At 41.8% G+C, this 27,797-nt stretch overlaps 2 protein-coding genes across 2 annotated transcripts in view; both read right to left on the reverse strand.

Moving 5' to 3' along the window:
* phactr4b (phosphatase and actin regulator 4b) overlaps positions 1-15,627 on the reverse strand; it is a 28,875-nt gene extending 13,248 nt beyond the window's left edge. The window contains exons 1-4 of the mRNA XM_080500227.1: positions 15,499-15,627; positions 6,852-6,963; positions 6,087-6,131; positions 44-214 (exon numbers count right to left, since the gene is read on the reverse strand). Of these exons, the coding sequence (XP_080356353.1) occupies positions 44-214; positions 6,087-6,099 (184 nt within the window). The 5' untranslated portion in view covers positions 6,100-6,131; positions 6,852-6,963; positions 15,499-15,627. The remainder of the gene's footprint in view (positions 1-43; positions 215-6,086; positions 6,132-6,851; positions 6,964-15,498) is intronic.
* An 8,618-nt stretch (positions 15,628-24,245) lies between these two features.
* LOC308133237 (uncharacterized protein) lies at positions 24,246-26,487 on the reverse strand (the record flags this gene model as incomplete). The annotated part of the gene is made up of 5 exons (XM_080500538.1): positions 24,246-24,342; positions 24,485-24,538; positions 25,193-25,306; positions 25,565-25,721; positions 26,430-26,487. 5 exons carry the CDS (start codon positions 26,485-26,487, stop codon positions 24,246-24,248), a joined length of 480 nt encoding a protein of 159 aa, XP_080356664.1.
* Positions 26,488-27,797: the final 1,310 nt, after the last annotated feature.

Raw genomic sequence — 27,797 nt, forward strand, 5'->3', positions numbered from 1 at the left:
GGCTGCACTTGCACTACAAACAAAGCCAGTTTACAAGTCGAACCTTCAGAAGTTTCCTTGAACTTCTCGCTGCTTTTCTTCTTCCGCCACTTCCACGGTTTGAAGATTTTGCCGAGGGTCGAGAGCTTGCCTTTGCGCTTCGGAGGAGGGGTGGTGCTCCCCACGCCGCCCCCCTCTCCCACCATTGTACTGTGGTGCTGCTCAGCTTCATCATCTGAAACAGAAAAAAACACAAATTCGACTGTTTTAAAGAACACCGAGGAGTGATTTGATACCTCGAGCCATTCACCGGTACATAGAAATCAAGAATAACGATCTTTCGCCGGGCACATTTTTACTGACAGCAGAGCGTTTCTATTTTAACCGAGCTCATCTGCTCCCTTTGTATAGAGGGCCAGTCTCATTACGGCTGTTATTATCTTTAGCTGTTAGTTCTCGGGGACTGAGTGTGCTTTGGCATGGTGATGCTGAAAGCTCATGGACTCCTTCACACATCCACAGCTAACCGGAGAGGTCCGACACTGGCGTTCAGCCAGGATTTCTCACTGTCAAGTGCTCACATTCCTTAGCTGGATGGAGACTAGTGCCTTATCAGCCTTTCAGCCCTCAGTGCCTCCGTAGAAAAGAAGGGCACACACGGCTGCAATCGTACGTAGAGGAAAAAGACTGCCAGTCATGACACATATGTCGAGCTAACAGCGCAGACGTGAATGCCGATCATTACGGGACCTCACTGACGCTTGAAGTAGCGCATTTGAGCTCTTTCTGCACTAATGGCTAAATACGTCGGGTTACGTGATTGACAGGCCGCCTGACATTGTGCTGAGCTTTCAAGAGAGTTGCAAACCGTCACTCTCTGCAAAGGCTGCAGCTGCTGTAATCAACAGACACAATATTTACCAGTGGAGGAGGAATAGAGTCGGTTCTAAAGCATCCAGTCCCATGTACACACAGGATGTCTTGGCGACAGTAATGCCTTGCAGCCTCATTCCCACAACAATATGCTCTCACACACGACTGAAGGGGCTGACTGGGGAGCCCAATAAATAACAGAGGAACACAAAAGAAACAACAACACTGTTATTGCTGGATAGAAACTGAAACGTCTTAATTTGATGAACAGACAAGTCACAGTTTGCAAGCTCTGGACCAGCACAGCCTGGAGCTGGCAGTGTTGCAGTATCCTGCTAAAGGACATGCTAGCATTGTGCATGGTTGCTGACACAGGATTCAAACCCATCTTTTGCAGCTGAAGGACAGACTGTTTAACTCTACAGTGCTGGCAGGGTAAAATTTGAACTGAATGCTTACGCAGAGTTCAGGAGTCTGACTGGCAGTTTTTTTTTTGTTTTTTTTAAAGCGTGGAGGTAAAATCTGATTTCTTCATCCTCCAGTCCCAGTTTACAAAGAATAGTTTAGACAAACTGTAAACAAACACAAATATACCTGGAGGAGGCATGTTTAGTGTCCAACTTCCATAGTGGCGGGACCTAAAACAGCATGCCATGAGGAAGCAGGGGGCATTCAGCAACCTCTCCAAAAAAGCCTGTGTATAATCCAGTAGATCACCAATCACGGAAGGAGCAAAACAAGTCGAAGAGATCGGGTCCAAACTACAGTAGAGGGGGGCCGAGTTCAAAGGACATGTCCGCACCATGGAAATCCAGCTTATCTTGGAGAGGTAGAAATCTGAGGATTCAGACCAGCTGCCATAATATTCAGATTAAGCATTGCTTCGGGGCTTTTTTCCCTCCCCTCTGTGATCCAGAACTGGGGTTTGCACCCACAGCACACTGTTCTGTCAGACAAGCCTCAGCCACAGTGGCTCAGCTGAAGCCAGTGAAGCAGGATAAGAGCTGGCTGTGCCAGGCCAGCACCCAGCAAAGCACTGCAGAGATGACGCTCACGCAGGACTCAGCCCATCCAGCAGGTTTCCATTTCAAAAAAGATGACAGACTATATCCTGGGCAGGCCTATACATTCAAATTCAAAGCTGAGATGAGAGTCTGCCATCAGTTAAAAAAAAAAAAAAAAAAAAAAGCCCACAAAATGAAAAAAAAATTGAAGAACATCTGACTCAATTATCCCTTTCAAAAGAGCTGGGGGTCCATTCAAAATTATTCTTCACAGATACAAAGAAAAACTCTCCGAATTGCAATTGTTTCAGCTGTAGTAAGACGACGTCTGGCGTGTGGTGACACTACAGCTGTTAGTGACTGTGGGATACTTGGGAATGGGAGCGCAGGCTAAAAAAAAAAAAAAAAAAAAAAAAGAGCTACAAAGGGAGAAAAAGTACAGACATTATGTGGTGGTGGTGGTGGTGGGGGGCTGGAAACAGTCACAGAACCAGGGTGGAGTACCGTTTCCTCCCCGAGAACAAAGACAGCCTCTTCCCCTCATACTCAACAACATAGTCCCACCGTCCAGCTCGTGGAAACACGACGCTTCAAGGTATGTACAGTAACACCGGTAAAAATTAATGAATGACGATGGAAAAATACTTGAATTCATAACAAGGCCAAAACCAGAGTGCTTGTATTCACACTCAAGTTATCAGGAGCAAGACCAGGCATATCCAGGAAGTGTGTGTGTGTGTGTGTGTGTGTGTGTGTGTGTGTGTGTGTGTGTGTGTGTGTGTGTGTGTGTGTGTGTTACACTCAGGCCACACCCCCTGAACATCTCCCCGAGAGACCAGATTTCCTTCTACCCTCACGATTCAATGAGTCACTTCAGGCCTGATGAGGTGAGCGTGCGGTTAAAGGAAATTATTGTGTCATCGCATTGTTTTGCAAAAAAGTGGGCATTAGTACCCCAAGAGGTATTTGAGGAGAACTGCGGGGGGTATGTCAAACTTTTATGTGACCTGCATCGATCCAACATAAGTGAAGAAGAAATATAGTGAAACACTGCACCTAAAGTCATAGGATAATGTAATAAATACAACGTAGTTTACAGAAGAGCATGAAAGCTGAAATCAATAAAACTGAGTGACATGGCATCAGAGTCATTATAAGACAGAAAATAGTTTAAAATAAACTCAGTGGTGGATTTTAAAATTAAATTGAATCAATTAAATTGAAACATTCAGAATATGCATGGTGGTATATTATGAGTCTCTTTTCTTACCCACTATAATAATATCTTGACTGTCTGTTTCTTAATTCACCCTCAACATTTGCAACGAAACCTGCTTCCATGTGGCCCGGCACTTGGGGAATACTTCAAACCTCATAATACTCCATAACGATCAGAATAAGACAATAAAACAGGGCACCTCTCAAAACTTTAGTCTACTAAATTGGCTACATCATTTTTATCTCATTACTACTCATGTTTATTGTGCATACTTTTTTTTTTTTAACAAAGCCATTTGACATTTAAGAAGACAGCAAAATAACAGTGAGTGAACCAAATCTCTTTTTTGTAAGATTGTTAAAGTCAGAACTTGTATCTACTGAAGTACGAAAGACAACTACAAACACATTATTTTCACTTAAAAAATAGTTTTACTGTGCTGGCCAGCGTATAAGACCAACTGCGCACACTGAGCAAAAACATAGTAGAGAGTCTTCCACGTGATCTCAGTGATTTAACATTCCTTGTGGAGAGAGAGAGAGAGAGAGCGAGAGAGAGAGAGAAAGAGAGAAGAGAGAGAAGTTGATTACACAATTTGACACCCTCATCTCTGCTTTAATTCTGCAAAAAAAAAAAAGTATCAAAGAGAAGCTAATCCCATGCTGTCCATGTCAGCAGCGGCAGGAAACACAGCTGTGTAGAAAACACACAAACAGCACCAGTGAGTCCAGAAACTCACCGCCACGGCTGTTGTGTCGCTGTGGGTCCTGAGCTGGGATCTCCACACGAAGGCTCTGTCCCATGATCCAGCCCCTGAGGGGCCTCTACCTGGTCCTGCCCCCAGAAATGTGGCCGGCACCCTGGACAGGTCAGCGGCCACACCTGCTTTCCCTCCTCGTCAACAGAAACACCCCAGAGCCCTCAGATCTTTTCTTCTTCTCTGCGTTTCTCTCATCTATGCCTTTCCCTTCAGTCCTGCCCCATGTCCCTCCCCTCCTCTTGCAATCTTCTTAAGACCTTCCCTCCCTCCAGGAGCTGGACTCCCCTCTCCCCCTCACTCGCTGACCCTCCCTCCTTGGCTCATAGCGCAGGTCAGCATTCAGTGAAAGATGCCTACCATTCCTGGGAGAGAGACGGGTGGTGTTTTCAATTTGATGTGCGCCCGGCGGTCTGTGCAATAGTGCAATGATTGCATCCAGTAGTGGATGAACAATGTCAAATATGCAAAGTGCTGTTGTGGGTCTCAAGACTCACATGTTTGAGACCAAAACCATTAAATGAAAGTATTTAACCAGTCCGAAAGAAAGCAGACCGAAAGCCACAGAGCTCAAACCACTTTGTACGTCCGCAGAACAATTATCTCTCCGACAAACGGGTTTCAGTCTGTGTGGCTTCGTGGAGCCGAAGGAGCAGAGAGGAGACACGGTAACTCGATACTGGTTCTTAAATCGGTCTGCATCGGACTGAAAACCAAAAACTCCAATACAGTGAGTAACTCAAACAAAAGCCAGAGACATGACTGTACGAGGGCCTGGTGTGAAGGTAACGTGTGCCAGAGATGCTGCTTCCACTCAACAGCTGAATATAAAGAGGAAACACAAATCCCAGCATAGGCTGAATTAATTAAAGGCGGCATGTTACTGCCGTCAACGAGCCGACGAGAGGAACAGAATCTGCTGCCATTTCTGTATCTGGTGCTAATATTAGGTTATGTTGTGTTTATCATGCTGCTCACCTCTCTTAATGCCTCCAGACACTATTTTTCTACACATCTCCAAGTCTCTTATCGCAACTTCAACAGACTTGGAGGAATTATTCTGACTTTGAAGCATGTTTGCCAAGGAGAGCTGTCCTGAGTCCGGGATATAGAGAGGCACAGTGAGAAGGGAGAAAAGAGTTCTCTAAAGTAGAAGAAATGAGGGAGTGTGAAGTAGACCCCCCCCCGAATCAGTGCTTTGATTCCTTTTGAGGTTTGAGTGTCTTCAGAAAAGAAAGAAAGAAAAAAAAAAAAACATGTGCTGACTTTGCCTCAGAGGAATCCGGTGCACTGAGCTGTGTCATTATGCCTGGGCAGATCAGAGTTTTCTGAGCGTTTGGCTGCATCTTGGGTTGTTTCTAAAGATGGCGAATGAGTGTGTTCAGCAGTGCTCTCTCTCTCTCTCTCTCTCTCTCTCTCTCTCTGCCCCACATACAGTCTCCACACCGGGCCGGCTTCCAGAGAGAGCCCAGCCAATCCGCATGAGCCTAGAACCTGTTGGCCTGACCTGGATAACAGACTGGGCCAGGCACGCCGTCCGAGTCAGGTACGCACATACGCAGAACCGTACGACACGTTGAGAGGCGAGCGTCCCACAAACAAAATCACGACTCGGCCTCGCTCGTCAGTCTCAACTGTTTTAATGCTGAAATACAAGCACAGCAGTTTTAAAAAAATCGAAAAGCAAAGTTGTACCTAAAACAAAGCAAACCAAATAAATACATCTGCTATTCACTTGTCAGCCTCACATTCAAAGTGCCGTTTTTCCAGTCATGTATTGGAGGGAACAAGTGGCACTGCCGAGATACTAACAGGTGAACTTTACAAACAGGAACTGCACGAGTGAAGACCAACAGGTGATGATGTATTCGAGCCTCACAGCCACACACACAAACAAAGCTGGTACTTCCTTTTCCTGCACAGCTGCTGGACTTACAGGAGAACAAAAGGTCAGGGTGTGAGAGAAAACTATCAGACCAAAGCAGCTAGTTTCATTCAATATGCAGTAAAAAAAAATCATATTCCACCCAAAGTGAGAACTTACTTGATCAGAAACCCTGAAAACCACCCGACCTTTTGGGAGAAGTGGATCCCGATTCAAGCCTTGATGTTGCGAAGATGTATGGCCGTAATCCTGAGTGGCTCATAAAGTGTGCGGAGGCTAGACAGACCCTATAAACACGGTGGATGTACAGCTCTCGCCGCGGCATTAACACTGCACTTAACAGACCACAAAAAGTAACTTAGTACTCACCACGATTTTCCATTACAGAGTTTGAGGCACACCGATCAACGGTTCCTGAAAAACAGCAGCCTGAGCGTCAACACCAGTTTAAACACGTGAGCGGGAGGTTAGATAAACCAGAGGAGTTGCAGCAGTAATTCTGTTTAACTTCAGCTTTGTTACGTGACTTTTCTTTCTATCAACACTGTAGTTGTGGCTTCATGAGCGAGATTTACTTCCCCATCGGCCCTAATTTACCTCTACAGTGGAAGTAGCAGGAGCTTCTGAATGACTGAACAACCGGTCTTTTAAAACATAACTGGAAGATAAAATTGATAAAACGTTTGAATTTTTTATTATTACTTTTTAAAAAGTAATATAACATTTTATGAGTGAATTTTTAGGCTGTATTTGATTTTTCAAACCAGTATCAGCACAAAGTGTCAGACAATCACATTCATTATATAGTATGCTTTCCAATTATGTTATTTTTGTCAATATTTTGGTTGATATGCCGATATATTTTTAATTATATAGCAGCTTTAAAAAAAACAAAACAAGCTTCTAAAATGCTTTGACAAAAAGGAAGCAAAATCAATCAGACAAGCAACTGCGAATTTAATAATAATAATAGTTAAAAAAACACAAATAGTAGATGGAAGTTTAAAAAAAGAAATGAAATTATTATTAATTATTAATACATGAACCAAAGCTTCAGACTTCGGAATCTTAATAGTGTGAATCGTTTATTCATTCATGGTAAATGTGAGTAAACATGAAGAGTTGTGGACATACACTGGAGTAAGTCATGGGTGGGGGTGGTCGAGGTCCTCAGCAGCAGTAGAGTGGCCCTTTCTCAAGTCTCCAGTGTGACGACGACAGCAACTCCACCCATCTTCAAACCCCCCTGACAAAGAAAAACAATAGTTGGGTTAGTCATAAATGGAAAACATTAGCAAAAAGGTAAGAATGAATGAATGGATGGTTTAAAAGGGAGGAATCTATAATGAATCGGGCTTCATGAATGACGAGAAACTGACATCTGTTCCTGCCAATACATTAAACATAAAAGCAGGATCAGTGCCAGTACAGGGACACTCAACATGTTATGATATGACGGACGACGCTAAATCAAAGAGACATAAACATGTTTATCCCGACTATCAAACACTTACGAGGTTGTCTTGATGTTGCATTTCCTGTCTGAAAAGCGCAATATAAATAAAGATTGTAGGAAGTATGCCTTATAGGATTATAGCGAAACATGACACGGCAAAAGTGTTCTTGCACTTGACCGAGTGCGCATTAGGACAGAAAACCAGCACAGACCCTCAGAGACTGTAAAAGTGTAAAAGCAATTTCAACGCACAGTTCGTTAAATTTGAGGCGACGCAACACAGATCGCACTCCAGTCCACTGAATGGATCCGTCCTGTGATTCTGAGGTGTGGATCCGTTGATTACGTCATGCTGCTCGTAGAGCGGTTTCCCGGCACGCAGTCCGACTCCTGGGTCGAAGAGGACGATGCTGGATTCACGTGTGGAAACGCCAAACGCTTGTTACGCAATGAAACATCCGTCCTGGCCCGAATGCATGACTTCACAACTAATTTCACCTTTTTGTTTAACTGAAGTGGGTCAGTTTTGCTTAACAAAAAATACATAAATAAATAAATTCATTACATAAGAGCAGAAGTAGTGAAATAAATTATTAAACAAAGAAATACATAAAAAAAAAACACTACAAGGAAGGTAAAATGTTTTTAAACCAAACTATTTGTGTAAAGATGCCACTGTCCAGCTGAGGCCAGTATCTTATTATGACTTCTATCCAGCTCTGTGGGAATAAATCCAACAACATTGGTCCTCACCGTTTTTCCTCGGAGGCTGTGGGCCGTCTCTCCAGGTATTGAACCACTGATCTACAGTACGTGAGCTTCTCTTCATGCATTCTCCATGGAATTTAGCCTCTGGCTCATCATGGGGCTTTTAAACATAGGATCTGAGAACCACAGAATTTACCGTCACAATTGAATTCGTTGTTTTATACAACTGTTTCATACATGGCATGTTGTTTGAATTAGTCCACTTGTAAAGCTATGTGGGATGACAGATCCTGTCTGCGATGTCTTTTTATTGCTGACTCAATTTAGCTGGTTGAAATGGACGCAAGCGAAGAGTTTTCCATTTCTGACGCTGCTCAATAATGTTGCGTCAAAAGAGGCTGGAAAATAAAGAGGAGAAGTGTGGCATCACGAACAGACAGGGGCTGTCATGGGCAAAGTTTGAAAGACATAAAGTCAAACAAAGTTCCTCAAGAAGGAAAAGATTCACTTTGCCGCATCTGTTTGGAGAACGTAAAAATCCCAACTTTTTGCTGGTTTACAGAAATCCAACTAAATCCTCATGAGATGAAACTCGATGGTCCCAAGGGCTGCAGCCAAACCCAGCTGGCACTGTGACCAAGGTTGGATTTATCCTGGACGGGACGGGTTGCCAGTCCAACACTAGCAACGAGACACTCACGCCTACGGAGACACAAATGTTTACCAAACATCCATGTCTTTGGACTGAGGGAGGAAACGTGAGCACTCAGTGAAAAGCACCACCAAAACCAAGAATATAACTGCAGAAATTGCTAATAGAGAATGAGAACGCCAACCACCGAACAGTCTGGCGATCAATCATGTATTTGCAGTTTTTCAGGAGAATACAAACTGGTCTTTGAGTGAAATTCTATAGGGGCTATTTTTATGAAAAACTATGCGTCAGCAAAGGAACTGGAAAGCTGTCTCGGCTGGGATGGATGCTGCACCCCGACAACACTAACGGGTATGAGGAGATATAGAAGATGCATGAATGAATCTCAGCTTGAGCTCTAAAGATGCAGTTATGCCAGTTTTTCACTGCTCTTGAGGAGTGCATATTTGTTTTAATATCAAGATAACACATCTGTGATTGTGACTTGTTGGATCTGTCAGTCCAAAATGTGACCTAAAAACCCTGAGCAATGTCATCTTTCATCAGAGTGAATTCTACGGCTGAAGAACTTTCAGCATGTTGCTTTGGGGCTCAATGTCGTAAATTAAGGAAAAAGAAAAAGAAAAGAATCAGTGTGTGTAATGACTATTTTGTAAATGTAAAACAGTTGACCCTTTGATATGATTACTAAAGGCATGATTATCACTGACCGTGTCCTGCAATGAAGCAAACTTCTATAAAACAATCTTGTTCCAAATCACACTTTGAACCACAAAACAGACTTCACCCATTCAACTACATTGTTCTATATTCCTCTTCCAAGCTAATTCAGCGGCAGGGTCAAAGGTCAACTTCCCTCGCAAAAAGAAGAAATCCAGTAATGACACTTGTACATCAAGGTGGCCACTCATCTGCCCCAAAAGCTCATGAAACTGGCCCTGAAATACAGCATTATTCATAGTGTGGTCCCACAAACACACTGGAGCACAACACTGACACCGCTGGGGCCTGGCAGATGCATTCGTGGTCAGAGATGACATTTTTTACACTCCCGCCCAGCGCTACAGCCTCGGCTGTACGTCTGAAAATAATCGAGTGGAGCGGAGAATGTTCCATGGAAAGAGAAAAATATCTCTGAAGTTTGAGCGCAAAAAGGCAGTGAGGGGGTAGACCTACAAATACAGACACTTTCCTGGCAACTGAGGCATAGCCTGATATGATATATGTGCATAACTCCTCCATGCATGGCTGCGCGTCAGTGCCAACGCATTAAAAAGAAAAAAAAAAGAGAGAGAGAAAGAAAATAAGAACATAGAACAGATACACCCAGACATCAAACAATGTTTCACTTGCTGCTTTCTCTCGCTCACAGAACGCGCTCAGCTTAAAATGCTGGCGATGGCCTAGTTCCTTTTTGGCGTTGTTAACCCTCTACCTGCCCTCAACCATTCAGAGGAGGTCGATATGAAAGTGATGAGTCTGTCCAAACAGTGCAGGACCTCTGTCGGTCAGCATCTCGTCGACAGCCACCAGAGCGCCCAGCGGAGGCTCGAACCAACAGATCGAAGAAGACGTGACGCAGACAACCAATTAAAGGCGCCAGCGCCCAATTAGAGCTGCATTATTCAGATAGAGGAGTTAATGAATGAGGTAAACTTACCTTAGCACCTCATCAATCACTACTGAGCATAGATCTATACAATCAGGAGGGAGCAACTTTGTTTAAAAACTTCACATTGACGCCCCACATCCCTCACAAGGACGACGACTGAGATGATGCTGGCTTGGATGTAGCGTCTGAGCTTCTGCACCACAAAAACATAAACCAAGAATAGCAGCCCATATCCAGGTACGTGAAAGTAACTGTTTCACAGACCGTCTCGGAGTTCCCGACCGTGTAATCTTCTGCGGGGTGCACACACCCTGACTGGCGCACTCTGCTAACGCTGATTCGATTACGACGGGAGTGGAAATGGCAGCAGCTGGCTGGGCTGAACCGTCCTCAAACAGCAGTGTGCCTCTCACACTCCGGGGCTCAAAAAGCCACAGAGTCAGTGGAAGAACATTGTTTCCGCCACGCACACACCTAAAAAGTCACTTTAAAATGTGGAGATGACCTCGTTCCGCGCCAGTCCGAATACGGAGACAGTTTGACCGAGTTGAGGTATACTTACTGATCTCCACAGTGACAGGTCTGTAAGAAGCGCTCTGTGTTTCTGCGCCCCGGACGAGGGTGTCTGTTCCCAATCCCGACTGGGTGAGCGTCATCGCCGAGCCTGCCCCAGAAAAGCACCGCTCACCACAGGGACTGGTGGCCCACTTTTACAAGGAGCCCAAACCGCTCCTCGCCTCCTCTAAACTTTTCTTTGCTCAGTGTCCCTCCACCTGTGTGCAGGCGAACCCGAGCTCAGCTCATCTGCACACAACGCCGTCCTGAAGTCCAACAATCAGACACAAGCAGCACAACCAGACACACTCCATTGAACTGCCTTGTTTGTAGCAGTCATACAGGAGGGAGGGTGGGGGGGAGCTGCATTGAATACATAAAAAAAAAAAAAAAAAAAAAGAGCTATGGAGGAATCTTGTCCATAGATTGGCCTCATCTGCGGTGTAACCGAATCAATCAGCCTCACATGACAGCTTAACCATCGCGGTTGCCTCCTAATGGTCCATTAAAGAAGGGAACTTCCAATAGGAAGTTGAAAGATGAACAGCACAAGCCACGAGGCTGCAGGAAAGCAAATGAACCTCAAGAACTATCACACAGCAGATGCAATTGGAGGAATTGCATGTTGCTTCATAGGAGAGGTTGGAGGAGAGGAAGAAGAGGCAGCACCTGGATCTAATGTGGATGCACATATTGCAACAAATACAATCAACATGGCAGGAAAATCTGAATGTAGCCACACACTTCTCATGTTTTTCTGCAGCAGGTTTTCCGAGCGAACGTGTGAAAGCCTGCACAGGGATTGACACTTGTAAGCTGAATAATTTACTGTGGTCCTTAAAGCAATTTCTGACAATGTCCTTGGAAAAACAAAACCCTCATCAGGGTTTGATAGGAAAAAAAACAACAAAAAACAAACATTTCGAGATTCATACTTTAATATCTCATATCAGAGCCATGCAAATGTGGTTTCCAACTGAAGCGAATGAAGAGCCCAGTCTATCACGTCTTCCATCTTTGCCCTAACAATCCCCGTCCTAATTAGATTTAAATGGAGCGAGGATTTCTAATTGCATTGCAGAGATAGGCTGACTATCGTTTAACCATTTTCTGTCTGGAGGCAAAAAAAAACCAAAAAACGTAAATTACCTGAGAGGAGAACCCGGACCATCGCACATGAATCATCAAATGACAAAGCTGCTACTGCCGGCAGCAGGAGAAAAACGGAGCTGTGCGTGGAGGATTTCAGCACCGACACGCCTCCCTCCTCTCTCTACTCTCGCTCTCTCTCCATCTCTCTCTCTCCCTGCCTCTCTCTCTCTCTCCCACAGACTCGAGATGCTGCTGAGTGAATGAGGGGACTGGAGTCAAACCAGCTGCAGCAAATACTACAATCTCCTGCCCCCAGTTTCAAAGTAACAGCACGCATATGGTATGTTAGGGCAAGAAAAAAAAAAAAAGGAAAGAAAAAGCAATCAACACATGGAGGATGTGCTATAATGTGCCATATGAATTGACATTTACGCGGTTATTCTCGGAGCAGAGATTACTTGTGCGTGTGTTGCGAGCTAGATCGATATTTGTGCAATTGCATACGTGTCAGGGAAGACAAATCCAAGTAGATACACAGATTTATATGTGCAAAGGAATAAATGATGTGAGTCTAATGTTTTTTTTTTTGGCAGGTTCACTCACTGTATACGTTTAATACTTTAGTGTGGATTTCACAAACTTGGGTGAGTGTTACATCAGTGTCACGCAACAAAAAGTGGTACGACAATGTACCTCAAATACCTCAAAGATGAATCCTCATGGGACCAAGCGTCAAGGGCTTATCTGCTCGACATGGGAGTCGGGTGAGTAAAGCATTGATTTTTCCTCCTTGGAAATCTACGAACTTTTGATTTGTTGCTTTGATTATCAGGTAATTTTGTGTCGTGTTTCCATTGCTTGTAAGTAGGCAAAGGTCTCGGCAGCAGTCGCAGAGTACAGGGATAAGAGGCAGCCATCCTGGCATTTCGAGCACCATCACAAGATCTTCTGAGCCTGTCTGTGACCAAACAACCATTCCAAATTGTACACTGTACATTGTATAACCACATATTTTAAAGAAGAGATTGTGTCAGAGTCTTTTGTCTGTGACATGGCCAAAATAGCTATTTAGACTGCGCCACTTTCGGTCACATCATATCTTCTCAGATACAGTTTTAAATTTAAATGGACATGATAAACCTTCTTAGCATTTCTGCTGTTCTTTGTGAAACACGACTTTTTGAAAACAGCTTCCAGACTGCAATGTCACACCAGTGTCTGTGTAAATGTGGAAAATGCAACTTTTCTGCTAGTTGCAGTACTGCACATGAGCACCAGAGTCATAGTAAATAACTTTGAACATGTGCGAGTAGCTTGTGTTTACAAGAGCCCAGAGTGCAGCTCAGGATTTGGAATTCAACAGTGCTTCTCCAACAAAGTGTGCAATTACTACACCATCATGTGGGTCAGCATTCACCAGGGACTGTATGGGCCTACACAATGAAGAAAGACAGCTTGAGTGTTTAGATCTTGCTATTCTATATATGCAAGCATGGGTGTATTGCAACAAACACACCACCAACAAGTGGCCAGACATGCAGACAACAGTGTTTTTAACATCCCCGTGACAAAATGTTGCATTCTCAACACTAAAGGTTTTCAGCAGTGGTCAACAGAGCCGAAGTAGCAAGAGTCGAGCTCAGTGAAGGAAAACATGACAATACTGTGATGAGAAGGGACCCGGCTTGATAAAAGTTAGCCTGCAGTCGAGACCAAGGGCAAAGGACACCCACACACAAACACACGATTTGACACAGACACAGAAATCTGTGCCGTAAAATCTAAGTAAACACCAACAAATCTCAACAGACACATTGTGCATACACAAACCAAGAGCTCCATTAACTCTCCATGCATGCATATAAGGGTCATTTTACTATAATAAGAGCCCCACAGAAAATTAGCATGCATTTCTGCTGACATTTTTCTCACGCTGCATTGCACAGTAGGACGTCAATTTCTTATCATTTGAAAACCAACAACTATTACTGGAGAGTATATGTTTTGATGCCCCTAAAGCAAAGCCCGGCTGTTTGCTTTTTCCACGCCAACTAGCAATTTTTGGTTGAATGCGAGACCTCCTGAAGTTTTTTCACATGATAAGATAATTATGGTTAACAGTTGTTGAGGTTCACTGTAACTCTAGTCAAACTAGAGTTTTTTCCCCCTGTGAAATCAGGTCAAGTTTTATTTGTCTCTACTCTACTGTCTGTTTCAAATTTACAACTAATTCAGTACTGAAAAAAAAAGGTTTTCCCCTCCACTTGTTTCTTTCTACACTGATTTGTCAAAACCGCATCAAACCAAATCCTGCCTCAAAAAGGCATTGCCCCCATCCATAGTTGTCTCCTGATGCTTTGCGCCCAGAGAACGTCTCAGGCCTAAAAAAGTTTTTGGTTTCCAACTGCCCCACCCTCCCTAAAAAGGATATATTCACTGTGAAATAAAGAAAAGAGAAGATGATGGAGCTCTGGTTGCGGTTAGATTATTAAACATGTCAAAGGTAAGCAAAACAAAATGGATTTGATTGCATCGGTACTTTCCTTGCATTGTATTGCCAGATATTCACAGAATCCCATGCACCGCCAGAGTTATTAAATATAGTGGACTAGAGTAAAAGTTTGAAATGCCAAAATGAGCTGATTATTAAAAATGTCATTGTGATAGCAGTTAACGGGGCATTTTGGACACAAAGAAGAAGAAAGGAAGTATGTGGTATTACATAAAAATACCAATGTTATTAAATCAATATTTGCCATGGACCCACATCAACACGTCCCATCTTCCTAATATGCATTTAATGGAAAATATGAACTAATTTTCCACTGTATTTTGCAAGAATGGAGATAAGAACTGGCTATTGAAGAGTTAAAATCCTCAAAATGATTTCAGGCTTTGGAGTTTTGATAAGTTGTTAAAGTGATTGATCAAAAACTGCTAAAGATGTGAAGGGTGAGGATTTCATAGCAGTTTGTGCGTGTGAATTTTGGCAGGATGACACAAGGGGCGAGATTCAACAAGGTTGTACATTAATAAAACGAGTACATGGAAGAATTATGCATTCCTGGATGTTTTCTGAAACAATATCTTTAAATTGCAGTACAACTTCCACAGATTAAATGAGATTGTTTTCAATCCATTTTTTGGGAGGTGAGTGGGGGATTTTCTTTGTTTTTCCCAAATGACTGTCATCATATTTTCAACAGGGCAACTGAAGCGCTCCAATGGATGAATATTTGTGATGAAACATGTAATACAGGTAAACGCAGCATCTTCATCACGCGCACCCAGGACGTCTTGCTGGAGCGTTTCACACGGAAATATATGCGTTTTTCATCGCATCATTTGCAGGGATGTCTATTATATATGCATTAATAACATCAAACCTTCAGCTGCATCACACAGTCACGAGACCGGGCTCATCGACACACGCCATCCACATCCTGTCGATCACGGCGCATCCTTTGTTGTGCGCGCGGACGCTCGTGCGGCGCATCAGTGGCGAAACGGTTGCGGGTTCAGCAGAAACCGCAGCCAATACTCATTGATCCACGAGGCAGCGGGGGCAACTCCGCGCTCATGCGCTGCATCGCATTGTAATAACTGCGTTTTGTTAACGCCAAACAGCAGCTTGTTTTGTCATCCGCCAAGTTTGAGCGCAACTTGCGCGTCATTGTCTGCGCAGAGATCCTCCAAAACTCACCGCGTTTTTTATCCCGGTTCCTCCCCCCCGGGAGTCAGCACCCATGCATCCCTCCGGAGTCACACCCCTCCTCCTTGCTCCTCGTTTTCAATCAGTTGGTGTCAATGTAAGAATAGCAGCCCGGTCATTTCTTCACCTCACACTTCTTCCAGCAGCGCCCGGTCCAAACATTTTTACGCACTTACCGGAAACCATCCCGAGCGGAGCATGTCGGTCCCGGTAGTTCCCGGCCGGAGCTGCAACCCCTCAGTCGGCCTTGCAAACGCGTGTCTCCTTTGTGCGGTGGAGACTGCATCACCCGGCAGGCACTGCGGCGATGCTGGGTTGGGAGGGGGCGGAGGGGGCATACCGTTATATTGTCCAGCTTCTTCTCACTGCGTTGCTGAAGAATGCTGAGTTCAGAGGGTTTATTCCTCTTCTCCGCACGTCTTCCCCATCCTGACAAATAAACAGAAACGATGGCTCCCACATTGCAAACAAACACCCCGCCTTCACATCAGCCGGGTCACCCACACTGCCTCAGTTCAAATGCAGCACTGAGTCTACTTTGTGATCACATTTAAGTCCCTTTACACTCATCTGGTTTGGGCACATTTTTCGTTTTAGAGAATGCAACTGCAGCTGAAACTATTCACAAAGACGGTCAAACGTCTCACGCGGTGTTCAACTGATCGACTTATCAACTGCTCGACTCAAATTCATCACTCCCGCCAATAACAATGTAAAAATTTAATTGTGATTTAAGATTAGGGATGTATTGTCATGTTTACATCTCAAAGTTGCAAACGTCTAACATATCTCCATGAACCATTTACTGCAACTTGTTGCTCATTTACATCTTTTATAATAATCATTTACATTTTTGGAGGGGGTTGATTTAACAATATTTCTAAACTCAATACCATTTTTCAATACTGAGATATTTCTTTGGCCATTTTATACCAGCAACAGAAGAAATAATACCAGATTTATAACGATGGAACTGGTCCTGGAGTTGTAATCATACTAAAAATGTATTTTCTTCTCTGCCTGCATCCAAAATTTCGAGACACTCAGTGGAGAGTTTCCTCTCATCAGCCTGTTTGATCTTTGCCGTGTTACTTGGCTGTCACACAAACTTGCGCATTACCATCATGCATGTGCTTATCTGAACTGATAAAACTAGCATTCACCATCACTTGTAGATTAAATCTATCCCGCTGTAAAATGCTGCACAAAGCCTTTGTTGGTCTGAATTCGCTCATCCATTTCTGGTGTCGGTCTTCTTCTACTCACAATTTCTATTTCTTCTGTAAAAGAGCACCTTAAAAAAGGCCCCCGAAGCAGAGGGCCTTTTTTTTAATTTAAATTAGCTGCCATCATCACTCCAGAGTAGCAGATAATAACACAGCGTCATCATGCACCTGCCCATGGGCCAATTAGTCAAGCTCATTTCAATGAGGACAGCAAGACCAGCACAAGAAACTCTGCTGGCCCTAAGGCGGTCCGTCAATAACACATTAACATCTGATTGGCTGATGATACTGTCACTCAACATTTTAACCCAATAGCAGCGTCCAGCTTCCATCAGAGGTAAGGGATGCTTTCCTCTGTTCGCCCCCAGCAGAGGAAAAGAGCTGTGATGTGTTTAGAGGACATAGGAGATTTGATCTCCACAAAATATAACCAGTGGTCTTCTGGATAAAGTTGCTAAAGCAGCAGTGGTGTGCAGTCACTGCTTTAGTTTAATAATGTTAATCTTTCCATGGACTCTGCTCTGTCATTCAGGATTTCAAATGTCTTTTCAGGACATGCATACAGTGTATAGCTTGTAAAAAAAAAAAAAAATAGCAGCTTGTTTCCTCAAGTGATATGGTTCTTTTTCATCAGCTGGTTGTTTTTCCAAGTTTCATTGTGTCGTAAAAATACACGAAAAATAGAACAGCAAGCCAGCTTTGTTGGAGTAAAATAGGGATGTATTTTTTTCTGTCTGTTTTGTCTTTTTGATTTTTGATGTTTTTATCTGACCGCTTTCTTGGACTTCAAAATCTTATCTTGACTGAAAGTAGTAGAGATTGTTATGAACATTTGCGGTAAATATGCTTGTGATTTGACATATATTTGTCCAGTTCTCATCCACTCTACAGGAATCATTCAGCGTCATTTTATATAATCAACTGATAATTTCTATGTGGGTGTTTTTTGGTTTTTTTAACCAAGATTATGAGCCATTAGTATACTTCACAAAATGAGCAGTACATTGACACGACATATTCTATTGACAAATATGACAGGAAAAAAGACTGCAAAAATATTTCAAAACATTCATCCGAACTTTCTCCATTTTATATAGTTCTTGTTGCATTAGTTGAAAATGTCTGTGTGTGTGTGTGTGTGTGTGTGTGGGGGGGGGGGGGGGGGGTTAACTACTGTCAGCAACGTGTGGTTTGTTAGTGATTGGTTCGTTGATTTAAGGGGAGACCGCTTTACATTTGAATTTAATCATCTAGCTCTTGATTCACGGGAGTCATGGGCCATCTACTGGTTTACTGGAGTGATAGCAGGCTTCATTAATAAAAAGGTTTACATAGAATCTTAAAAATAAATGCATCTAATGCAGTCCATTTCACCAGTCTTGAGATTATGTTTGGATAAACCTTTTTAAAGAAGCTGTTAATGAAATAACAAATAAAATGCTTGTTTTTGGTGAAAACTCAGGCAGTGACACAAACAAGGCATTTCAATTCAACAGGGGTAATAGAAACTTGTGAAATCTTTCTTACGACTTGCAGACCATGTATTTATTTGCGCAATATTCGAACCCTCTCTTATTCAGTAGTTTATCTAACAGGTATGATTTGATAAGATAAGAAGTGTGTTACGTTTAATTATTGATTTCGGCTTTTTCGGCCTTTCAATTGTAGTTTCATGACCTGTTGTTAAATTTATTACGATGACAAACCACTTGTAAGTGCATCCTTTTGCTTAGATCAAGTACATTACACAATCAGTTGACGTACACGAGGAGACAAAGAGGCAGCGCCACCATTTACGACATCAACCAAAACCTGAACAGTTCCGACGTTAAACTGCATTTTCATGGCTGCTATGCTTTTCTATTGAACATTGGGTGTCTATCTCCTCAATTAGGATGACTGTCAAATGTTGCATTGTGTTGTCTTATTGCAAAGGTTTGTGCTGAGAAATATCCGTATGTGTACCAAACAGCTGATGGATTTCCTCTTCAGATTTTTGTCTCAGAGGGAAATTCATATCATAGACAAATGGAGCTTGAATGCAGAAAGGCTTTCCATGGAAGTACTAAACGTTAATAACTTGGCCCTTTATGACACGTCCTTAAAACAGAAATAGATCAACCTGAATGCAGCTGATTTCATATATATTTAGACAGTAACACACGCTTTGTTTGTCAGACTTGAAACTTATTTAAAACATGTAAAGTGTCAATATTTAGCTTTCATTCTGTGAATTATTTTCACAAAATAACAATTTTGTGATAAGTTAATAAAGTGAGTGGAGATATTTCCTGGACACATGGTCCCTTTGTCTTCAGAGTCACAAAAGTAATTGGCGATAAGCAGTGGCAGATAAGCAGCCGCAAGGCGAGGTAAGATCTTTTTCCTTGGAACGTTCATGACAAGTTTCAAAAATAAAAATACATCCATGTTTTAAACTTTAGCTATTTAAGAGAATAAGACCATGTCCACACAAGCCAAAACTTCTTTTTTCTCCCCGGTGTTCTCAAAAAAAAAATTCCATCAACAAGCCACTATGAACACGGCTCAACACGATGCCTAAAGGCATGTACTACATATATACATATATATACTACAGGGACGTTGTGACTCACCAAACACACTGCAAAGCCATGTAAGATCTTGTTCAGGAAAAGTAATGTGAAGTTAAGTTTATCTGATGAAGGTTGTGCTTCATATTCTGACGTGGAAGCCACCAGAAAGTGGCTGCAGTGAATAAAGGGAGGAAACAACTCAAATATGGGAACTCCAGATTTGAACCCAATTAAAAGACCTACTTTCACAGTTGTGGTAGATTTTAACTGATATATAGTGTGAAATATAAGAAAATACCTATAACTCCTAAAAGGTTGGTGCAACGTTTTTGGAACACATCTTTAATTTCAGCTCAATGAGACACTTTATAATGAGTCAAAGCTGAATATCCATTGACCTGAATGTAGTTTGAGTTCACTGTGAAGAATGCTCTCACAGTCTTTGCACTTTGCACTATGGCAGCACTGTTGATTCTTCTTCCTCTTCTTCAGCGTGGTCTTACAAAGAGGAAGGTGCCACACACTGCTCACAGTGTGGAATTTTCCACCGGGGGTTAGAATGGTTGTGATGTTGACATGCAGCTGCCTCAGCCTGCACAAGATACATGACCCTGTGCTCCGGTGGTAAAGAATTACTGAAATGCGCAGTGGAGGGGAAACGCACACGCTTCTTCTGCTGAAGGTGTTTTGCATTGCAAGAGCCCCCGCGTGGTCTTTTTTAGAAAACAAGTCCTCATCACAGACCTCCAGCAGCGGTTGTGAGTGAGCCTGTGCACTGCAGGTGGCAGTGACCCGGGCCCGTTAGATCACTGCACATTCCCCGGCAACCAGTGTGAAGCACTTCACCACATCTGGGTCACTGACGTGTAGATACTTTCACTTCAACCCATCTCTCAAACACTCGCTCACGGATTTTAAGCAATCACGTTATCATTAACAAAGACCAAAAATGAATGAGTCACTTCTAAAGGTAAACAGGCTCGTCTTTTGTGCTCGTAGTTGTATTAATGTTGAGTTGCTGTGAGCCCATCGCCGACTCGTCAGTCTAATAGGTGATTCAGTTTCGCAAAAGTTAAATCACATAGTGGAGGTGTGGCTGTGATCTGGATATTAGTGCTTCTTGAAATCAATTAGCTTATAAATGACAACAACGGGAAATAGCAGCAAAGCAAATGGCATAAAATGGAAACAAGCAGACAGATTTTGTCAATGTGGACGATACAACCTGACGATGCTGTTACTTATACTATAATGTTGTCAGGACAGCCGAGTCAAATGTCAATGTTACACTCCTGCTCCATTAAAAAAATAATTTAGTGCAGTAGTAAATGTTAACAACAGCCAGATAAAAAAGTACAGAGGGAGACAGCAACTCTGCAACGGTTTTCAAGAATGACAAACGACACTGGTGGCTGCATCACAATTTCACTAATATTAATCACTTATTAGCATATCAGTGCCAATAGCAACACATTATAATAAACATATTGATTGAGTGCTATGGATTTACAAGGGTGAACAACACATCACTTCTTGAATAAAATCAAATCACATACATTCCGTGGCAGGCGACAGCTGATTTATGGCAAGCAAAGATTTATGGTTTAAAAGCAATTATTTGAACATACATTTGATTAATTGAGGAACTGTCGTGATTACTGTCAACTGGCTGGGAAGCAAAAATGGAGAAAATACGTTGAACCCGTATCTTTTATATTTTATGTGATGTGACCGTTTGAAGCTAATATACGGAAGATGCCTTTGCTGGAAAGCTAAATTATTTATTTTGAAATGAAGAGTGGGCTCCTCAGGTGTGTGACATTATGAATAATTTAGTTTTTTTTGTTTTTTTAAGACTTATCCTCAAATATTCTCTGTTGGATCTTTTTTTTTTTTTTTTCTTTTTCTTTAAACTATTTCAGCACTGGATAAATCAGTGTGTGTGTGTGTGTGTGTGTGTGTGTGTGTGTGTGTGTGTGTGTGTGTGTGTGTGTGTGTGTGTGTGTGTGTGTGTGTGTGTGTGTGTGTGTGTGTGTGTGTGTGTGTGTGTGTGTGTGTGTGTGTTCATTCAGAAAACATTCTATCCCAAGTAAGCAACAATGTTTACAAGTCCATCACTTACTTTACTGATATCGAGAAAGCTCAGCTGTTATTTAAAACTTCTATTCAGTCTTTTTAAATATTTAAAATTTAAACATTTTAATTATTTAATTTAAAAATTATCTCTCTCTCTATATATATGGAGAGGTTTATATGACAATATGACAATACAATTGTTAAAAATTTTGTTGGGCGCCTGTGAAGCACCTAATGTTATATGTTATTGGCTGAAAATGTGCTATATAGATGAAAGTTAATCATGCTTTATGTAAAGACAGATGAAACTTTCAGTTTTCTTGATAATATTGCTATTTGATGGCCGTTCTGGGATTTTCTGACTAAATTATACTCTTTTCTATGCATATTTTACCTTTTAGGTATTAAGGCAGAGACAGTAAGAAAAATGATTATTATTTACTGCACCTCCATGTGATTAACTTGGACTAATTCACTTTTTTCATGTAGTCACTCAACTGGAAACAGAAAGCTCCAGATGAAGGCTTCACTGGGAACCAGTGATCGTCATCCCTCTGTGTGAGTGGAACCAGTCAAGCAGCTCAGTCGTTCCCCGCCTGTTTCCAGCACCATGGACAGAGTTCTGACACTTCGGCAGCCCATTGTTTTTCAAAGCTGAGCTGAAAGTGACACATTTTTATATGAGACCAGTTCGAGGTGAATCATTTGTATGTTTATGTTTTGGTTGCTTCACAACCTGGTGCAGTTGATTGTGATAGCGCGGCATTGTACATCAAGGAATTAAAGAGAAGGAAATGCTTGTTTATGATGGACCACAACAACTTAACAGTTGCTGGCATTTCTCCTCCTTTTCTTCTTTGGATCAAGATTACTGTTTGCTTCGGATGATGTGGAGATAACCGTTTAAAATAATCAAAGAAGTTTGTAGAAATAAGATTTAGGCTCACACCCGACTCAGGTGGGGCTGAGCTGAAATATTGCATGCCCCTGGTGGAACCAGATCCTTTAAATACGTTCAGCAGATGCTTTGTTTAGCGTCCAGAAGTACACCGTTGTCTTTCAAAGCTCACGGTTTTCATTTCTAAGATGTCTTCTTAATTGAATTTCTGATCTTTCCATAATAGAATTCCCAACTGTTACTAGTTTATTGAAATATCTTCTTTATGTATAGTGTAGAACTGCCAGCTACAATAGTTACATTAATCATTTTGAATTGATCAATTAAAAGCTGTTTAAACTTACTTTAAAATGAGCCATCATGTACTCTACTTTATCCAGTTCAGGAACAGTGATGGACAGATCACAGTCCATCACAGAGCAAATACAGATGGACAGTAACACACACTCATATGAATACCTTGGGCAATTGAGGCCCACCTGTTAAAATACAGGCACAAGCTTTTAGACAGTGAGACAAGATCAAAGTACCCAGAAAAATATCCTGAACCCACAGGAAGAGTGTGGCGACGCCATATAGAAAGGCTGGAAATTGAGAAAATGTTAACCAATACACCAATCTGAGGGCTTGACAATAATTGTGTTGTAAAAACATAAAAAGTAGTAGATTTATTAAAAAAAATAAATTTTAAAAAAAGAACTGAAAAAAATAATAGTGGGGAAAAGGCATTTCCCTGACCCCTTCAGCGCTCACTGCGAAGCCTAAAGAGAGGCGATTCCCTACATGGAATAATCCTTAATTTCTAAAATTCACATGAACGCAATCAAATTGAGTCAAAATGGAAAATCAATCCATTCTTTAAGTCAAGCAATAATAAGAAGTCTTATCTTCTAACAACCTTTTTGATAAGACTGTGAAATCCGGTTTATTGCTAATCAGGGGAGAGGTGAGTTATCTCCCACACTTCTAGCAGTCGCCTGATTGTTTTTGCATATTCAAAATGTGTGGACGGTATGTGCTGCAAAGGCAATCAATTGTGAATATGGGGTCACAGAGCATTTCGTACATCGCTCTCTCCCCCTCAGTTACCAAACTCTGCATTCCTTCCATAGATCCTTGTGATAACACAGGCTCTGCTGCCACTGAATAGCAGGTACACTTATTATTGATGTGAACTGTGAATTCCTGAACCGTTCATCCATGTGAGGCCTCCTTTTGAACTGAGAAGTATGTTTGCTGGTCACACAATTAAATCACTCATGCTGCTTCAGAATGTTTATTTTGTCAATGAATAATTTTTTTCTGGATGGCTTCTTTCCAAGAATTACTTGTTTTTCAAACATAGCAGAGAAAAACCTATCAATTACAAGTTTAAAATGTGCTGTGCAAATAAACATATATTGAACAAGTCCATGTAATTACCCGTGCTCATAACATACTTCAGTAATTCTTACATAAATGTGATTTATCTACATATTTTATTTAACAATTACTCTGAAATCTTTCAGTTGAAAATGATAACTCTGTAAGACTCCAACATTTAGGAAATAAATGCTTATTTTAGTAAAAAGTGAAGTACGGTAACTATATAAGTAAATAAATAAATAAGTAAATAAGTAAAATAATAATAAAAAAAAAAATAATGCATGCATGCCACCTATTCTTTGCTTGCATAGTTTGTCTGATCCATTGTCTCTTCATATTCAATGCTGACCCGACTTGACTGTGCACAAATGCAGACACTTTGACTCTTTCACTCACGGGCCAGAAGGCTCGACGCCAACACGACCTGATTGCAGCTCTCATCCATTGTGATCCTCCGCGGCTGCTCCTATTATGCTCCCCGAGGGGCCTCAGGCACATTTTGCACCTGTATTCGCAGGGACAGTCTCTCAGCAGCCTTTTGTTTCTCCTTTATTCTGTCAAAGGAGCGTAATTTGTTCAGGTGCTCGCCCACTCTCGTTTTCTTTGGCGCTCATTGCTTCAGCCGCCACGATTCTTAGCGAGCATTTTGTCTCCAGAAGAGTCTTTATCTGAGCGGTATATAGCCCAAAGCCTTTCTGACTTTCTGGCTATTGCTCTGTGTGGGGAGAAAAGACAGTCGCTCATTGAGAATATCATCAAAATGAAAAAGAAGTGAGTTTTTTTAAGCCGTATATATATATATATATATATATATATATATATATATATTTAGTATTTAGCACACTTTAAATGCTTACCTCAGGACACTGAGGACGCTGCGCTGATGTCTCTCCACCGGTTTGACTTTCGAGCTGCACAACAAGCAAATAACAATGAATCCCGGTTTGCAGATTGGGTTTTAAAGTTTTATTGACACAGCTGTAGTTAAAAAATGTCTTACTGGCATGACAATATCCTGAGCAATTTCTTTTTTACCACTCATCATAACCTAAATACGTCTTATCTTTACAGGCTCAGTAAATGTTTTATTCCACAACAAAACATTCACCCAATCAGCAGTTATCATTACTCTGTATCCTGCAAGCTGGCCTTTGCAGGTTCTCATGGTGTGTCCGCTCCTTGGCCTATCACTCCCTGTTTCTAGGGAAAGTAGGTGGTGGCATTTATCTGTCATTTATAAAAAATGTGTTTTCTCTTCTAATCTTGCATTTGGGTTCACCAGCCTCTCGCAGTGAACAACACGCTGTGTGAACTCTGTGCACTGATCCCATTCTGCTCCCTCAGGTTATAAAGATCACCCCCTTAGACAAGTATGGGACATATAGCAACAACACATTTAGGATAATAACAGCGCGAGCTATTTCTTCATGCTCAACCACTCCCCGCTCTCTTCAAAGGGGAGCCAGGAGCTTCCTTCATTAACATACTTTTTCAACTTGGGAGGACCTTTAAAGCGGACGGTTTGACAGTGTGGGTTTGAGTGTGCCGCTTGAGTCTCAACTCACCTGAGGCGGCAGAAGCTGTTGCAGGTGTGATCATCAGGACTGGCACAGGTGCAACGGTCAGTGGACCTTCTGCGTCGGGACAATGCACCACCTAGACCATAAACCGTCGTCTTACTGCGAAGAGAAAGACAGGCCCACAGTTACACTTATCATATAAACACTGCAGACTTTGCTCTTTGATACTTCGGTGATTTCATATGCGGCGATTATGACAGAAAGGTCATCCAGCGGCTTCTGGACTTACAGTTAGATGCAGTGATTCATATCACATTTATACATTTTCCATCGCAAGTACTGCACTGTCATTTGAGTGATTAGTCTACATGCGTCAAAGTATTTACGCCTTTTGTCAGTGCATCAGTTCCTGCTCACCTGGGAGTGTTGACCCAGATGATGTCCAGGTGGCAGAAGTAGTGGCACTCAGAGTCCAGCTGGTTGCTGCATGCACAGCGCTTGGTCCTCACCCGGTGTGTCGGGACGCTGCCGCTGGTCTCCAGGTCCAGCTGCTGCAACACCGGCAGGCCCAGACCTATTCACACACAGGGACATTAAACATACAGTCAAACGAAGGCACCAGTGATTTACTCTGCCTCCTTTTTCCAATATTAGATGGAATAATAAGTTCCGGTTACAGTATAGCATTCATTAGTATTGTGCCAAATTTAGGTTTTCATATTTACTTCTCCTTCACACTCATATGACAAAACTCATCTTAATAAATGTATTACAATAAAAGTAATTGTTAAATAATGAGCTTACTTACTGAATTGTACTACTTCTATATACTGACAATGATATGATAAAGGATGTGGGACACTTAGGATATTCTTTCTTTATAAATTATATCAAAAATGATTAAAAAAAAATTATTTACTCATCCTGCTTTATATCTGTAACAAACTACATGACTGCATTTAGCGAGAGAGAGAAAACCCTTTTTGTAAGACGAAATTAGGGTATCATAAACAGATCCCATTGAGTTCCACATGCTTCGACTTGCCAATTCATGTCATGTGTACCAACATGCAGTGACAGCCATTGCTTCTGTATGCACAGCATGGCTGAGATTAATGCCTGTGTACACAAGTCAGTCACAGTCTACTCTGCTGCTGCACAAAAACAAGTTAGATTCACTTCTCTTCTAGCTTAATAAACACTATGTTATTTACTGATAAACGTCCTCATAATGCACCTTATAAGATTGGTTTAAGACTATAATCTTCAAAAACAGACATACCTTCTTGCACCGAAGCCCAGAGAGTGACAAGGATGAATAAGCTGCTGTGAGCTGACATGGTTGATAGCTGATGGATGAATGTCTGCTGAGGCGGCCGTCCATATGCTCTGGTCCAGCTGTGGTTTCAATCTTCTGCTGCTGTGGGTACTTATTTCTGGAGGTGTCCTGACTGTCACTCTTTTATACCCTCCTCTCTCCTGTGATGTCATGATAAAAGCTCCACCTACGTCTGCCTGCCATGGAGCCACAGTGTAGGACCCCGGGGTGTTCGAACCCTCTGACACATTCCTTGAATATCTGCAGCTTTTGTAGCTCCTCTGTGACAGATGTAAGTGTCATTCAAAGATGTCACCTGCCAAGGCTTTGGCCAGACATATTTCTCCTGTTGTGATGGGCTTTGGGAAAATGAAGAAGAATTCAAATAATGGATTACAACCATCATTCTAACCATGTTGAAAGGTGAGACACTGTCACAGGCAATGCATAGATGAGCTGAGGTGGAGAAAAGTCGGCCTCCTTAAATCCCTGAGGATTTATTAGAATGAACACACTAATAAATTAATGATATCCAAACACAGCTACCTAGACCAAACTCCTAATTGGAAATATTGACACTTACCTCTGTAAACTGCCACAGAAACTGAGACAATATCCAGACAGTCGCTTCTTATTACTGCCAAAGAGCTTTTCCAGGCAACAACGGTTAAACCTATAAAACCAGTAAAAATGAAAAGTGGTGAAATCCCTTTCAGAGCCCTTTCCTCCTGCGGTCTGTAACCCCCCCTGTAACCCCCACCCCCGAACTCCTTTTTTTTAATAAGGGAAACAAACTTAATTGGGACATGTAGAGAAGAACTTTTTTTTTTCTTTTTTCTTAGTTTATTATGGGCATGTGGGCATCAATGAAATTATTCAAACAATAACAACAAAATTACAGAAAAAATACACAAAACAATTAAACATAACAAGCCAAAAATTCAATATTTCAGTAGATAATGCCCAACAATAACTGAAAAGGAGTAGGACGAAGCCTGAGCTTATTTACTCCTACCCCTATTTCACCTCTATACTAGATTTGAAATGTTCTTTATTTTCCTTTCAGGGTATTTTTGTATGTAAAAACAAAAGACATGATGAAACAGCATCACCGCAGAAGCTGTTTAGGATTTGTATTTGAAAATAAGGGCATGTTGAAAAGATCAAAAGAACCGAGGGGATCTGTTCAACATAATACTATTGTTGACTGTGGAAAACAGAAACAAAGTTGTGTGCACCACCTCAAATTAATTAAGCCAAGAAAAGAAATATGAAGATACAAATCCACTAAAGTGAACAATTAAAACAAAAATTAAATTGGCCTCCTTGAGT

Source organism: Blennius ocellaris, assembly GCF_963422515.1.
Source record: "Blennius ocellaris genome assembly, chromosome: 8".
In the NCBI taxonomy this organism is placed as follows: Eukaryota; Metazoa; Chordata; class Actinopteri; order Blenniiformes; family Blenniidae; genus Blennius; species Blennius ocellaris.